The 14,864-nt window shown below is 39.2% G+C and overlaps 2 protein-coding genes across 4 annotated transcripts in view; one reads left to right on the top strand and one right to left on the bottom strand.

Annotated features, from left to right (window-relative positions):
• The window catches only part of LOC124611630 (selenoprotein K-like), a 37,959-nt gene extending 34,380 nt beyond the window's left edge, over positions 1 to 3,579 (top strand). The window contains exon 4 of the mRNA XM_047140262.1: positions 3,086 to 3,579. Within this exon, the coding sequence (XP_046996218.1) occupies positions 3,086 to 3,176 (91 nt within the window). The 3' untranslated portion in view covers positions 3,177 to 3,579. The remainder of the gene's footprint in view (positions 1 to 3,085) is intronic.
• A 116-nt stretch (positions 3,580 to 3,695) lies between these two features.
• LOC124611594 overlaps positions 3,696 to 14,864 on the bottom strand; it is a 293,459-nt gene continuing 282,290 nt past the window's right edge. For all 3 annotated transcript variants that reach the window (XM_047140260.1, XM_047140258.1, XM_047140259.1), the window contains exons 8-9: positions 9,363 to 9,556; positions 3,696 to 4,326 (exon numbers count right to left, since the gene is read on the bottom strand). In XM_047140260.1, coding sequence (XP_046996216.1) covers positions 4,220 to 4,326; positions 9,363 to 9,556 — 301 coding nt within the window. In that variant the 3' untranslated portion in view covers positions 3,696 to 4,219. The remainder of the gene's footprint in view (positions 4,327 to 9,362; positions 9,557 to 14,864) is intronic.

Genomic DNA, 14,864 nt, shown 5'->3' with positions numbered 1-14,864 from the left:
TTTCAGCTTTTGCTTTGCTACACTCCATTTCAGTTCCTGTCTCATTCACTAGGGACTGGACACTAGCTTTGGTGCCACTAAACAGCCTTAATATACAACCAGAATTTCTTTGGATTTTCTGAAGTGTCATTTGACAGTAGTTTGCTACAGTAGTCAATTAAGGCTTCGTGCATTGTTCTCTCGACAGCCAAATGTTACACCTATTATGCAGTAGTCACTGTTTCTATAGAAGTTTCTTTACAGTGACAGTATACCATGGAGGGTCCCTCCCATTATAAACTTCTCTGGTGGATAGATATGTACTTTCTATCCAGTGCATGATCAACTATTCTTTTAAACTTGAGCCATAATTAATCTGGATGCTCCTGTCCGATGCTGGAAGTTTAAAGTTCCTCATTGAGCCATGACACTACTGGTTTTAAAAAAAAATTAGTTTAATGGAAGTATATATATCCATTTGCTGGTTTTAGTTATCCTTTATCCTTTGACAATCATTATTGCCACAACTGCGTCAGGATCACTGATACCTGCTTTGATGTGGACATTCATTCACAAAGAGGTTGGGTCTATTTGTTGCCATTAGATCAAATACATTTCCACCATGAGTGTGGTTCTGCACTGTCTTTTCTAGATAGTGGTCAGAGAAGGCATTTAGTAATGTTTCACAGGATGTCTTATGCCCACCACAGGTTGTTGCTACAGATTGTAGAAACTGAACATAGTTCCTTAAATTTTATATAACATGAACCTAATATAATGGTAGCTACAGAATTCTTTATATTATAGAGGCACAACTTAGTAAAACTTTGTTGGCTCTAGTAGCATCATCTGGCAGTTGGCTTTTACATGTAGCATTAGCACTACATATGCGGCCAGTTCTCCACAAGTTGTAGTAAAACTACTTCCTTGTTCCTGTAACTAGCATTGTAAGGAATACACCATATTTTCATCCACACATGGACATATGATAATTACCAGTATCAATCTCAAGATTGTAATGCATATGCTGATACAGACTGAATTAATAAATTTTTGTTGGTATGTACGACATAAGGGAAGTTTAAATATAATGTGTAAGATACTATTATTCACCTCTTTTATGCAATGTTCTGTATTTTAGACGTGAAGATGGCTCAACAGTGAGCTGAAACTATCAACCAGTAAAGGAGTTTGATCGTGGCACTGGATTTTGTATTCACACATTTTAATGCACCATTACATTCTCCTGTCATTAGTGCTCAAAAATGTGTTGGAAAGACACACAGCTTTGACTGAGGTTTAAAATGAAGCCTGCCGATGATTTCTTAATTACAGAAATATAAAGAAATGATGTGGAGCTAATTCCAAAACAGGCTTGTTATCATTAAAGAAGATCCTATTAATCTCTGCTTGTGGTTGTCTTTTAAAAAGATTTTGCCAATAGTCCTTACTTCCTCCATTTTAGTTTTATTAGCACAGTAGGGAGAAATAGAGGCACATGACATCCATTACATGTTTTTTGTGGAATTGTTGAAGCCGTGATTCATCGCCATTATGATCTTGAACTTAGATTTAAACCTATTTACCATCTGCTGACAGAATTAAAATCAAACCTTCTGTTTTTGGAGTAGACAGTGTGGTGTACACTAACTGCAAATCTTCTTGATGTGGTAAGCTGTTATTCGGACAAACTTCAATGTTCAAGTCAGTTTCTGTGCTATGAATTTCTTGAACTAATTAAAAACAATGTCTGTGTAAATGAAAGAATCCGCAAATCACAGTCCAATCACTTTCACTTCCAAATCTATTCAGAAGAAGAAAGTGTACAGAAATGTTCATTTCATGAGAGAGTGAAGGCCTGGCCTCTGCTTCTAATAATCACACATTGCTTTAACTTGCAAAAGTGATTTGGAAGCGGCTATTGTTTATCGTGCTTAGAAGTCTGAACTTTCAAAACTTTAAGAATAACTATCTGATGTAAAGATGAAAGAATAAATTTCGCTGTCAAAAAATGACAATGTTAAGTTTGCATTGTAGGATTTCATTTTCCTATTGCAGAAATGAATGTGACAAATGTATGGTGGAACCCGCATATGATGTATGTTGTATTGCGTGACTATAAAATCTAGGAAGTACATACAAAAATTTTCTGTTTAATGACGGTCATACACTTGAAGTGGTAGGTACAGTGGAAATAGCTTGTCAATATTTTGTTAGGTTGATTTGAATCTCTATTTGAAGGGGGTGGGTTAAAACACACACACACACACACACACACACACACACACACACACACACACACACACGAGAGAGAGAGAGAGAGAGAGAGAGAGAGAGAGAGAGAGAGAGAGAGAGAGAGAGAGAGAGAATATATATTTATATAGACATCTACTGACTGTAGCGAGATAATCTTTCTTTCACTTTACATGTAGGTTAAAAATTGACCACTTTTCCCTTATGGGTTCCAAATGGGCAGAGGTGAAGAAGACTGATCAGTGAAGATGTAGCCGAGAGGGATTTTGGGACCAAAGAATGTATTGAAGAAAGCTTATTTTCCACCTGAGCAGTTCAGATAAGTTTGTATCCAAATAGCAAGGGTTGAGAAGCAGCCATTGATGTCACATGTTCAATCAGTCAGGATGCTTGAATTATGAGTGGATAGTCTTCCCCTTGGCTTTACTTTGGCAGTGATTGGCCATATATGTGGACAGATGGTCAGTCAACATGCTCACACAAAAATCACTGCAGTAGTTGAGTAGTTACAGTGGAGTTGGTATAAGACTTGGCTGCTGCACAGGTGGCCTTGTATGTATGCTTACATTTATTACATAATTGTGATAACTTCCTTTTTTTGCTGTTTGTGTTTTATAATGTTGAGAACGTACTTATTCTTCCTAGTATGAAAGTGTTGACTGATTTTTATTATATTCTTTCTTTTCCCTATTTGTGAGTGGTTACATCACTATTTTTTGTTACAGCACCAGATTGGTTCTGTGTAAGATATGTTTACATTTTGGGCAAAAACATTCATCTAGTTTAACTGCCAACAACAGCTAGCTGAACCCTACATACAGTTTAAAACTGGTTTTATTGCTTACATTTTCAGTCCACCACCAGCACCTAGACGCCGTCTTGGAGGATTTGGCAGTGGAGGTACAGCGGATCTTAGGTCACTGCCTTGTGGTACAGGAGGATGAGGTTAAACTTAGCCTCCTAACGGCATAGCCGTAGGAGGCAAGAGTATCACAGCATAGTATCTTATCATAAGATGCACAAGCTGTGATAATCCTGTGTGGATTCTAGCAGAAACACAGCAATGGCCATTCCTCTTCTGTTCTATTTTACTAAATTTGGTATAAATCAAAACTTGTTTAAGCCATTGTTTGTGCTAACTGCTTATGAAGTCGTACTAGTAAAACCAGTACACCTGGAGTGGTGCTGACTGATGTGGGATCTACACAGTATACGTACTCCCTAGTTTAGAAATATATATTTATGAAGATCTTGAAATTGAAGTATTATTGTTAGATGTGTTAAAATTTCAGTGTAATGATAAATTTTAATGTAATTTGAATGTACAAATAAAATACTCCAGTGCAAGTTTGACTTTCATTAAAAGCTACATAATCATTATTTCCTGGCAGCTAACAAGTCTATCGTTTCAATGATACTTGGAATAAGCACAAAGCATATTACATAAAAATGACAAACACATATTAACAATAAAAACGGATGTGATGTTTATTCTGCATTGTATGATAGTAATTAATCTGTGGTAATCTTCTAAGTTAGTTTTTGGCATACAGTGAATACAATAAAAATACATCTTTATATGAATACTGGAGTTCCAAAATTCTGTTGAAGCTGCGTTGTATGAAACCTTAAAAAATTTCATCATTTATAGTGGTAAAAAATTTTATTCTGTTAGTGACACAAAAATATAAGTAGTGGATGCACACAGGGGGTTTGGTATATGTGGTCGTCAGTTACAGAAAATTTAAATAATTAGAGATGCAAAATCTTCTGCAGCTGAAATCCATCATCTAATTTTCCTCATTCATTACTAATATGCAAGTGCTTGAAGATATTAATGCTTTTACTTTAAAATTATATTCACATAATGGTTAACATTTACACTGTGCATAAGGAACATATTATTTTCAAACGAAGGTAACTCTGATGCTCATCGATGTGATCTAGTGATTACATGATGATAGATGTTCCCTCCATTTCTCTTGAACTATTTTGTTGTAGATTTCAAAAACAGTGGAAGCACGACAACTGGATTACTTTTTGTTGGATTGTCAGCATATATGCTCCATGTTCTTCCAACGCAATCAAATATACCTGTGAAAAGGAGTAATACATTACAACTTATACTGAAATTTCAAAAATACATTGCCTACAGAAACACACAACAGTGTATCCCACAAGAACAGGTTTTATAAGATTAATTTTATAAAAGAAATAAAGGTGTGAGCTGCTACACAGAAAAGACTGGCATGCTTTCAAAAGACTAAATTTAACAGAATACTGAAATAGTTTATTCACATAGTTGGGCTTCTTGCTTTGGTTTGCAAAGTGAGGAAAGAGAGACGGGCCACACTGCATATTTTGAGTTGATACAAAACTCTACATTTAACATTTTTAAATCACTGCTCCTACCTGTTGGCATGTGTGTTTTATTTCAGCAGATGCAGACCACGTTTATTTAGGGTGGTGGTAAGTTTTGTTGTTCAACTTTATACCTTTACAGATTTGTTTATGTGGTCTCTAGACAAGTCAAATGTAACAATCCTCCTTTGAAAAAATGCTTTCCATTAAACTTCTATCATTGAGATGAATAGATTTATCTGATTCATTCATTTTTATGTGACAAACAGTAAAAATTGACAAGCCTAACAGTCCTTAATCTATATGGAATCGAGTGAAGTCTGCTCTGTCAAAATGTCATCTTGTGTGATACATATGTGATACTTCTTTTCATTAAAATTATTTTTCTCACTAATACTTTCGTACGACAATGTTGGCATCAGAAACACAGATTTTATTTTCCTGCCTTAACATAGGCAACAACTTTGTTGCTATGTTTGTCTTGGAGAATATTTTGATCAGACTTCCCGTTACTCTATTAGACAGTGAGATTTGTGAAGATCAAATTCATCTTTTTTTACAATTTTAGTGTTTGGTTAAGCAAGGAATTCATTCTGGCCGCCAAAGTTGGTGCATGTTTTCCGTGTGTGCATTTATAGCAAAAAAAATCAAGATCATTTCCAGAAGCAACACCACACAAATCTTCCTCTGGTTGGAAGTAGTGCAGGGACACTTTTGTAGATTTTTTGGTGTTTGAGCAGTGTTAAAAATTTCAGAATCCTTCATGTGTACAATATATGGTAGTGTACTAATGAAACTACCTAAAAATTTAGCATACATTTTGGGTGAACAGCTTTTTTCATAGTTTAATGTGGAGAAAGTAGCAAGTGACACACAAATTTGAAATAAGCATACTGTTTAAAAGTATAAGAGCTGTGTACTGTCTTGCAAAGACAGGAAATTGTTTGATTCTAGTATGTGTGACAGATGTAATTGCAAAACAAGCTTTGAAAGCTAGGATGGTCCCCTAAAAACTATATTATGCTTCACTTTGTTGCATATGGAAGGCTGCATCATATTTGACTGTACTTATAGCAGCCCATCATATAATTCTCTTTGGGTGCAAAACAACTTCGTCTTATCAATGCAAGTTTGCTGCATTGTTCTATGCTTAGAGACAATATCTTGTTCGTCCCCAGTGTTCCTGCTTTCTTGGGTTGCACGTGTCGTAGGCACTTACCCATCTTGAATGGGGGGGGGGGGGTCAACTTTTTATTTTCAAATGGGAACACCCATTTTAATGCACATTTGGATTCTATGCTAAAAACATTCTTTCCATTCATGGTAGATAGCATTGTAATCAACAGGATTCAATGTTTTGCAATTAAGAACTTACTCGTTTCATTCTGTATTTTGTTTATGTTAAAAATGTAAGCTTCTTAATCTAAGCAGTTGATACTTGTGCTGTTCCATGTAACTGTGGCTTGGCAAGTTCTTTTTCTAAGTGGTACACTTCCTTAGTTGTAAATTGTTTCACAACATGGTAAATAGTCTTAAGAGATCACAGCCTATCAGCAAAACGCTGGGCACAAAGAGCAACATAGCAGTAGGTGTGAGAGTTACTGCAACTGGATGGAAGGACACACTGAAATCAGTCATCCTGATGGTGTGATTTGAGGGGACTCAGTGAAATCGAGCATCTTGACAGTGCAGGGACTTGCCAACACCAACTCCAAAGGGAACAGAAAACTAAGTTACATTAAAAGAAGCTTATTTGCAATACGTTTAAATGTTGAACTGTAAGAGTTTTACTGTTTAACCAAATTTGCAATTTTTAACGAAAATATTGACTATTCAGAATCAAAAAGTCAAAGTTTTTATTGCAAATGTAATATAAAAGCAAGTGAGTACATTCTTAATTGTAAATACCAGAAAAATTGAATATTGTCAATTACAGCACTATCCACCATGCATGAAAAAAAGTATTTTTTTGGTGTAGAATCTGAATCTGCAATAAAAATGGTAGGTATTGCATTTGAAAATAAAATGTTGTCTCCTACCCCATAGAGGCAGGGCCAATTTTAGCACAGACATGTCCCCTATGAAATATTAACTTTTCACCTCAAACATTTTTTTCATACAATGTATATTTTTCAAGATACATAGTTTTTCAAATTAAACAAAGAACCTGTACACATGAGTCATGTGTTTATAGTGAAGAGGAGGAACCAGGTGGCCACTTTGGCAGATCAGCAGTTTTACCCAGCCTGTGGATTTAATGAGTAAACTCATTCAGGCATTTTGCATGCACATGCTCTGTATCTTACACTTGCTAAGCAGGTCTTACATTTAAAGATGTGTATGGGACCTTTTACCTTCTAAAGCTATCTTATGCTCTGTTTTGCTGCATAGTGCACCCACACCAAACATACATTTGGACTATGATGTAATATTGATTAACCCTAGGCTGAATCTCGAAAGAATAGGGAGCATGTGAGGAGCCAGGTTTCTTGAGAAATAATTTTAAAGGTCTTTAGAGTGAGTCACAACCAAAATATCAGTTTGAATAAGCAGCAATTGTGTGGTGGTGTGCCTGAAACTTGAGTATGAACTACAGTTGGTTTGAATAATTCACTAGTAACATAAATTGGAAGATGCAAAACAGTGCAAAGGAAAAGGTGAAGCAGCCGTTGCTAATTCTGCTGTCAGTGACTGAAGTCAACACAACAGTGCTTTTATTATAGTTCTATTATAAGTGATATCAACAAATTGCAAAGAAACAAAATCAGAATGAATGAAGTACATATCTAGTGAAAGTGAAAAAGTTATGTTCCTCGGAATCATTGACTGGCACACACAAATATTGAAAAACAAATTATGGGGAGATAAAGGAAGAGGTGTTAAAATATGGGATGCAGATGAACCTAACTATTGACAAATGTTGAAAAGGATGAGGTATGACTCTAACATGTAGGACGAAGAAGAGATGAGTAAGTTGATGCAGAAGAAATAGGTGAATCAGAGGTGGAGTCAGAATCAGACTGCTAAATGATTTGAGGCTAAACAATTCATTACCTTTTGAAATTGTGGAAATTAACTAAACTTACTTTTAACTAGTGTTCAGTGACAAACCATGAAATATGTGAACTGATAGGGCATGGGTATGCTCCTGAGAGTACCTTCAAAGTGGACAGTGTTACAAAATAACTAAGCATATCCTCTTAGGATTAACTATTGGCTTTTCATATCTGTTAATGGGTGCATATGCTCAATTTCTGTCTCGTATATGTTTTTGACACACAGTCTTCCTTCCTTGTGTGCTGAGTTATGAAGAGTGAGTTGAGTTGCAAACAGCATCAAAAGAAGTTTCTCACTCTGATAAAGGAAATTAGTCCTTGGCATTTTTTTCAGCTGACTACCATTATGTCGTTATATATATATGGTGAATAGTGCAGAGGGTAACTGGAAGGCGCTGTGAAGATATCTGGTGATTTATAAACAGATAAATAATGGGTGATCAGAAAGTTTCTGTTCCAAGGCTGTACTGTCCAGAATCGGTATGCCATCAGGCAAAACTGCTGTGAACTTTGAGGCAATCATCTCACTGAAGCACTAGATTGAAAATACTCATGTGGTAATACACCATGTCCAGCTGCATGAAGAACTTTGTAACTGCGTACTACACACCCTCGTCTGACAGGAATTGTTGACCCTTCAAGGCCTTTTCTTTTTAGGGGCCCAAGGTGTGATAAATGGATGGGTAGAGATCAAGACTATAGGGCGGGTGCTCGAGTGTCTCCCACTTGACTTGGCATAACTTCTGCAGTACAACATTCGCGATATGGGAACTTGTGTTATTATGAAGCAGTAGCACTCCTTGTTGCACCATTCCACAGCGCTGCTTTCTGACAGACATACTGCCCTGTACACATTCTTCATTGTCTGATGGACACGTATGCCACATTAATCCCTTGCCTATATGTCAGTGTTTATATGCCAGCATCGGAGTTGCACTACATTGCACCCATGCTGCAGCAACGGCCTCAAATAGAAACTCTTTGATTGCCTGTTACATTTTGATATATTGCTGGTTTCAATTGAACAGTCTGAGAATGGTCTCTCGATGATTACAGTTACAAAATTTTCAAAAATTGTCTGACATTTGGAACCGTGTTTAATACAACATATAAACAACTTAACTAACTTGGAGTTAAGAATTATATGTCACTGTGCATAAAAATAATATTAAGAGAGAAAAATGACTTATATATTACTGTGTGCACATATATATGGCAAGTATCTAAACACTGGGCTGGAACCTGCATGTAGCACACCCAGATGACAGAAAAATGAGTGACATGACATGAAAGAAATAATCAGTAGAAAAACTACACAACACAAATTGAGGTTACACATTAGCTGCCAGACACAAACTGTACAAGCCGAACGAGATGCTGAATTGAGAAGTCTAAATGCTCTTGTACAGTTGATTGCCTGGTATCTATTGTAACCTGGGAACGACAATCTGTGTACAGTATGTAACTTGTACTGGTGCTAAAAACAAAAATTACACATCACATAAAAGATTGGATAAAAAGTAACACAAAAGCAAGATAGAAACAAAAATCCTTTACTTTGGGGGAAAAATGTTGTTTACCTGATAGCTCTGACATTTAGTTCACTGTTATCGTTTGCTTACATTTAGTGAATCCTTTTTAAACCTGTATGTTATGAAACAAGATATGATATACAATGATAAATCTCATATTAGTTGTTATCTCACTACGTACCGACAGCTACTGTTTTGACTTGTGCTCCTGGCAAGTCTTGGAACACGTTGTATTCTGGGTGTGAAATGTCACCCAACATTCTTGCTACATCATCCTTATTTAATGGATCAGGATAATTGTTGAGAGTTGAAAGGCGCTGCTCACTGCTGGCTATAATCATACCTCCTGTTTCAGGTATTTTAAGCCTGAGAAACCTGCAATAAACACACACATATCTCAGTTTCTCTTTCTTGATAATGAATTAGAGTAGTTTTCGTTTTGACAGGCGGGTGAATGTATGAACCCTGACATAGAAAATAAACAGCATTTTTAGTTCTTGCATCTAAAACCTTTGTTTTGCTTCATAGAAAATTATGTAAAGGAACACAGTTTACACATCCTAGTACCATAGGAATACAAAACTTTATTTTGTTTACAGGGTGTCCCAGCTTTAATGGTATATTAGAGAAGTTTAATTTATACTATTTGCAACAAATCATACATCAATTTGAAAGTAACCAACCTATTTTTTCTTACAGATGTGCAGCCATAGTTATATGGCACACATCCAACCTAAATTTCAATTATTCACACACACACACACACACACACACACACACTCTCTCTCTTTGGTTAACAAGTCTGCGGTAATGGAAGCAATAGCCTCTACATTTCTGTGTCTCAATTCTGTCAAATCATTAGGTAGTGGTATAAAGTCTCGAGGGGGGGGGAACACACACACGCATGGTGTGAAGTCAGGATGGTGTGGAGGTCACCGGAAAACAGTTGTCATACAGATAGGCCACCCCTGTTATGGTAGCTACAACAAAAACAAATGGTCCTTACACTTGATGTCAGGACACAGTGCAGAATGCATTTAATTGTAGGGAATCTCTTCGTATTGTATAGGTTCATGATCTGACCCCCAGATATGAACATTACGGATATTTACCTTCCCATTTAGATGACAAGTTGCTTCATCACTGAACACCACAGAATCAAGAAAGTAATTATCCTGCCGTACAAAGTTATAACTGGAGCAAGGATTTTAAGGTGCAGCCCTTTCCAAAAATAAAACTATATTTGCACCTTTTTCTGAGATTATTACAGTTTGCATCTCTTCCCTTCTATTCCATGCTTAAGCACCTTTCCTCCCATTTTTATCTGCATTTTCAATACATTGGACAGCACTCTTTCTCTTCTTGAACAGGATTCTAAGATTTTGTTTAATCAGAAGTCAACAATGGTCAATAAATATTAATATAATTTATGGAAATCAGCAGTAATTATTCATACCCCTAGCAACAATGGCCAACTCAGAAACAATAGTCAACTTCAGTAAAAATGGTCAATACGGAGCTGTGAAATCAAATAAAATTTAAACATTGATGCTGCAACAGTTGAAACCTAAATACAGTTTGTGCCAGCATGAGTTTTAACAGCTCCTATCTATCGACTGTTTAGTGTCTTGTTGGCAGTGTTGGTGTTCTACCAGAACTGGTTTTTCACTACAAAATCATGGTGAAGGTTAAGTAGAAGTTGTGTTCACTTTCAGAAGAATTCAAGATTATTTTTATCGAAACTGGTGGCATCATTCTGTGATGCGGCACCTGCAAAGTATTGGTACAATTGCAATTGATGACAAGCATCAAAGAAAAAGAATAAACCAATGCATCCAGAACAACTAACATATGAAGAACATTGAACTTTGCCAGTTGAAACCTAAGCAGACTGCTCTGATACACACCTCCGCTTCAGGATCTGAAAAGCAGTGGTCACTGAAGGAGTTTAGTCTGGATCTTGCCAGGGCACTAATCCAGTCAGGAATTCCAACAATCCTTATTCAAATCATTTCTTGAGAAATATATACAGGGGTCAGTAGTGGATGAGAGCACTCAGAAAAAGTTACATACAGTGAACTTATGAGAATTTTTGAGAGAAAGTAAAAGAGGCAATCAGTAAACAAAAAATGGGGTTCATTTTAGATGAAACTACTGATGAGCTCCAACGATATATTTTGCATGTGTTAGTTTTTCCATTATCTGGTGAATGGGTAAAACCTGTGCTTTCCAGGATGTACCAACTTGAGAAGACAGATGCCTGCACAATAATGCAATTATTCAATGACTCATGTATGAACCTGTGGCCAGGGGGCATAGAATACGAAAAAATCAGGCTTGTGTTGACAGATCAAGTACACACATGCCTTTGGCTTTCCAACAATTAAAGGGTGTATACTCCAACCATAAGCATGTGACATATATTGCACATGGTCTACAATATATTCGCAAAAGTATCTGGGAGAATTACTGTAGGGTAAATGTCTTCATTGCTATCCTGAAGAGGATTCTGGTAAAAGGCTCGCAGATGTTAAGTTTTCTATCAGGAAATGACAGGCTCCACCTTCCACAGTTTCCTGTCATCACAAGGTGTGGTGCTTGGATAAGATGTGCACTCTTCTTGCGCGAAAACTTTGATAAAATTGAAAACTTCATATTTACCCTAGACACAGTGTACAGCAGCAGGCATAAAGCAGACCAAACAATTGGTCAACAACAAAGACCTAGAGTTGGAATTTTTTGCAGTCTGTGGCTACAAGTATTTGCCTGATGTAATTCAGAGTTTGGAAGAAGAAGGTATGGAGTAACAGGAATGGTGGAAGAAGTTGATGAATGTTAGGGATGTCCCTGACGGATTTGTTAAAGACAAATTTGAATTACATTTGAAGAACAATCCAGATGAGGAAACCTTTGCAACTTTAACTGAACTTCCTTTGTGGGTGGTGGAAAGTTATGCTCCATTGGCTTCTATAGATGCCATGTGGAGTATCTGTGAATATAAGGAGCTGTTGTGCTCAAAGTGCCAGCAACTTAGTGTCAAAAACATTGAAATGATGTGTATAATCCAGTAGAGCAGAAACCTGTAAATGGCACATAGAAAGTTAATGTAGCTTGTTTAAACCTAAATAATTTCATCAGCACCTTTTTTGCACCTTTTTGTATGTATTTTCAGAACCTTTCTTCCCCCTTTTCTGGCCAGAATTAGAACCTTAAAATCCTTTCACTAGTTATAACATACACCATTTTCACCTGGCTTTAAAACGTGTTGTGAATCGAGAAGCTGTGGTCACAGTGTGAACAGGCGAATGAGCACAGAGTGTGGGTGAGTGGCTCAGTTTATGCCTGGAGGTGTCAGTGACATAGTGGTAACTCCAATAACATTTATTTATCGTCATGAGTTTACAGTGTTATAAGTGTCTTCAGAGTGGGGTCGGTGGCTGGCCATAAGCTTGTACACTCCTGGAAATTGAAATAAGAACACCATGAATTCATTGTCCCAGGAAGGGGAAACTTTATTGACACATTCCTGGGGTCAGATACATCACATGATCACACTGACAGAACCACAGGCACATAGACACAGGCAACAGAGCATGCACAATGTCGGCACTAGTACAGTGTATATCCACCTTTCGCAGCAATGCAGGCTGCTATTCTCCCATGGAGACGATCGTAGAGATGCTGGATGTAGTCCTGTGGAACGGCTTGCCATGCCATTTCCACCTGGCGCCTCAGTTGGACCAGCGTTCGTGCTGGACGTGCAGACCGCGTGAGACGACGCTTCATCCAGTCCCAAACATGCTCAATGGGGGACAGATCCGGAGATCTTGCTGGCCAGGGTAGTTGACTTACACCTTCTAGAGCACGTTGGGTGGCACGGGATACATGCGGACGTGCATTGTCCTGTTGGAACAGCAAGTTCCCTTGCCGGTCTAGGAATGGTAGAACGATGGGTTCGATGACGGTTTGGATGTACCGTGCACTATTCAGTGTCCCCTCGACGATCACCAGTGGTGTACGGCCAGTGTAGGAGATCGCTCCCCACACCATGATGCCGGGTGTTGGCCCTGTGTGCCTCGGTCGTATGCAGTCCTGATTGTGGCGCTCACCTGCACGGCGCCAAACACGCATACGACCATCATTGGCACCAAGGCAGAAGCGACTCTCATCGCTGAAGACGACACGTCTCCATTCGTCCCTCCATTCACGCCTGTCGCGACACCACTGGAGGCGGGCTGCACGATGTTGGGGCGTGAGCGGAAGACGGCCTAACGGTGTGCGGGACCGTAGCCCAGCTTCATGGAGACGGTTGCGAATGTTCCTCGCCGATACCCCAGGAGCAACAGTGTCCCTAATTTGCTGGGAAGTGGCGGTGCGGTCCCCTACGGCACTGCGTAGGATCCTACGGTCTTGGCGTGCATCCGTGCGTCGCTGCGGTCCGGTCCCAGGTCGACGGGCACGTGCACCTTCCGCCGACCACTGGCGACAACATCGATGTACTGTGGAGACCTCACGCCCCAAGTGTTGAGCAATTCGGCGGTACGTCCACCCGGCCTCCCGCATGCCCACTATATGCCCTCGCTCAAAGTCCGTCAACTGCACATACGGTTCACGTCCACGCTGTCGCGGCATGCTACCAGTGTTAAAGACTGCGATGGAGCTCCGTATGCCACGGCAAACTGGCTGACACTGACGGCGGTGGTGCACAAATGCTGTGCAGCTAGCGCCATTCGACGGCCAACACCGCGGTTCCTGGTGTGTCCGCTGTGCCGTGCGTGTGATCATTGCTTGTACAGCCCTCTCGCAGTGTCCGGAGCAAGTATGGTGGGTCTGACACACCGGTGTCAATGTGTTCTTTTTTCCATTTCCAGGAGTGTATAATGCTTCATCAATGAAATGTGATGTCATTCTGCAGATCGGTGCAACAGTCGCTGGTGGCAGTGTAGAGATGAGGAGGCATTGCCCACTGAATATTCTGCTATACAGTGTGGCTTCTACCTCATCAGCACTCTTGAAGACAGCGCGTCACTTGTTCATGTGGAGATTGCTGACTGTGGTCAAGGATGTTGGTTGTTGTGAAGGCTAGGCCCAGGTCATCCACCATGGATAGACCAAGACTACAGCAGCTGCTTACAAGTTGGCCCAGAGGCTGCACAAACTCACCAGACTTGTCATTGTGGAGACGGCAGCTTGCAGATATTCTGCAATGGCTTTTAGTGGAGGAGGGCTTGCCACACACCATGACCCAGTTGCAGGCAATGGCAGACCACAGCTATGGTGCGCATGAAGTTGGCTGCATCTCGATGTTGAAATCAGCAAGCAGGCCATCATCAATCAGCTTGGCATGGTTTCACTGAAACTCTATTGACTATCATTCTCTCTGGTTCTAGAGACACAGAAAGAATGGCAGCATGGCTGAATGTGTCTTTGAGTTCCAAAATCCTCATTATTTAAAGGACTGATCTTGCACCAATGATGCAGTGGCTCTGGGTGTATGAGCACATTTGCCCTCGTTTATCGGTCCCGTCAGTGCTCCTAGCCTCACCGTGGTAATTCAGTAATTATTCTGCATCACTGAGCTCCAGTCTTTCTGGCTACATTTGACTTTGCAGTGACAACCTGCCACTGAAGTTATGAACTGTTGCTTCACAGTTCCCTGTTATGCAGCACTGCAATGTTTGCA

Source organism: Schistocerca americana, chromosome 1, assembly GCF_021461395.2.
Source record: "Schistocerca americana isolate TAMUIC-IGC-003095 chromosome 1, iqSchAmer2.1, whole genome shotgun sequence".
In the NCBI taxonomy this organism is placed as follows: domain Eukaryota; kingdom Metazoa; phylum Arthropoda; class Insecta; order Orthoptera; family Acrididae; genus Schistocerca; species Schistocerca americana.
The sequence above is the reverse complement of the archived record's forward strand: the minus strand, read 5'-3'. Positions and strand labels throughout refer to the sequence as shown.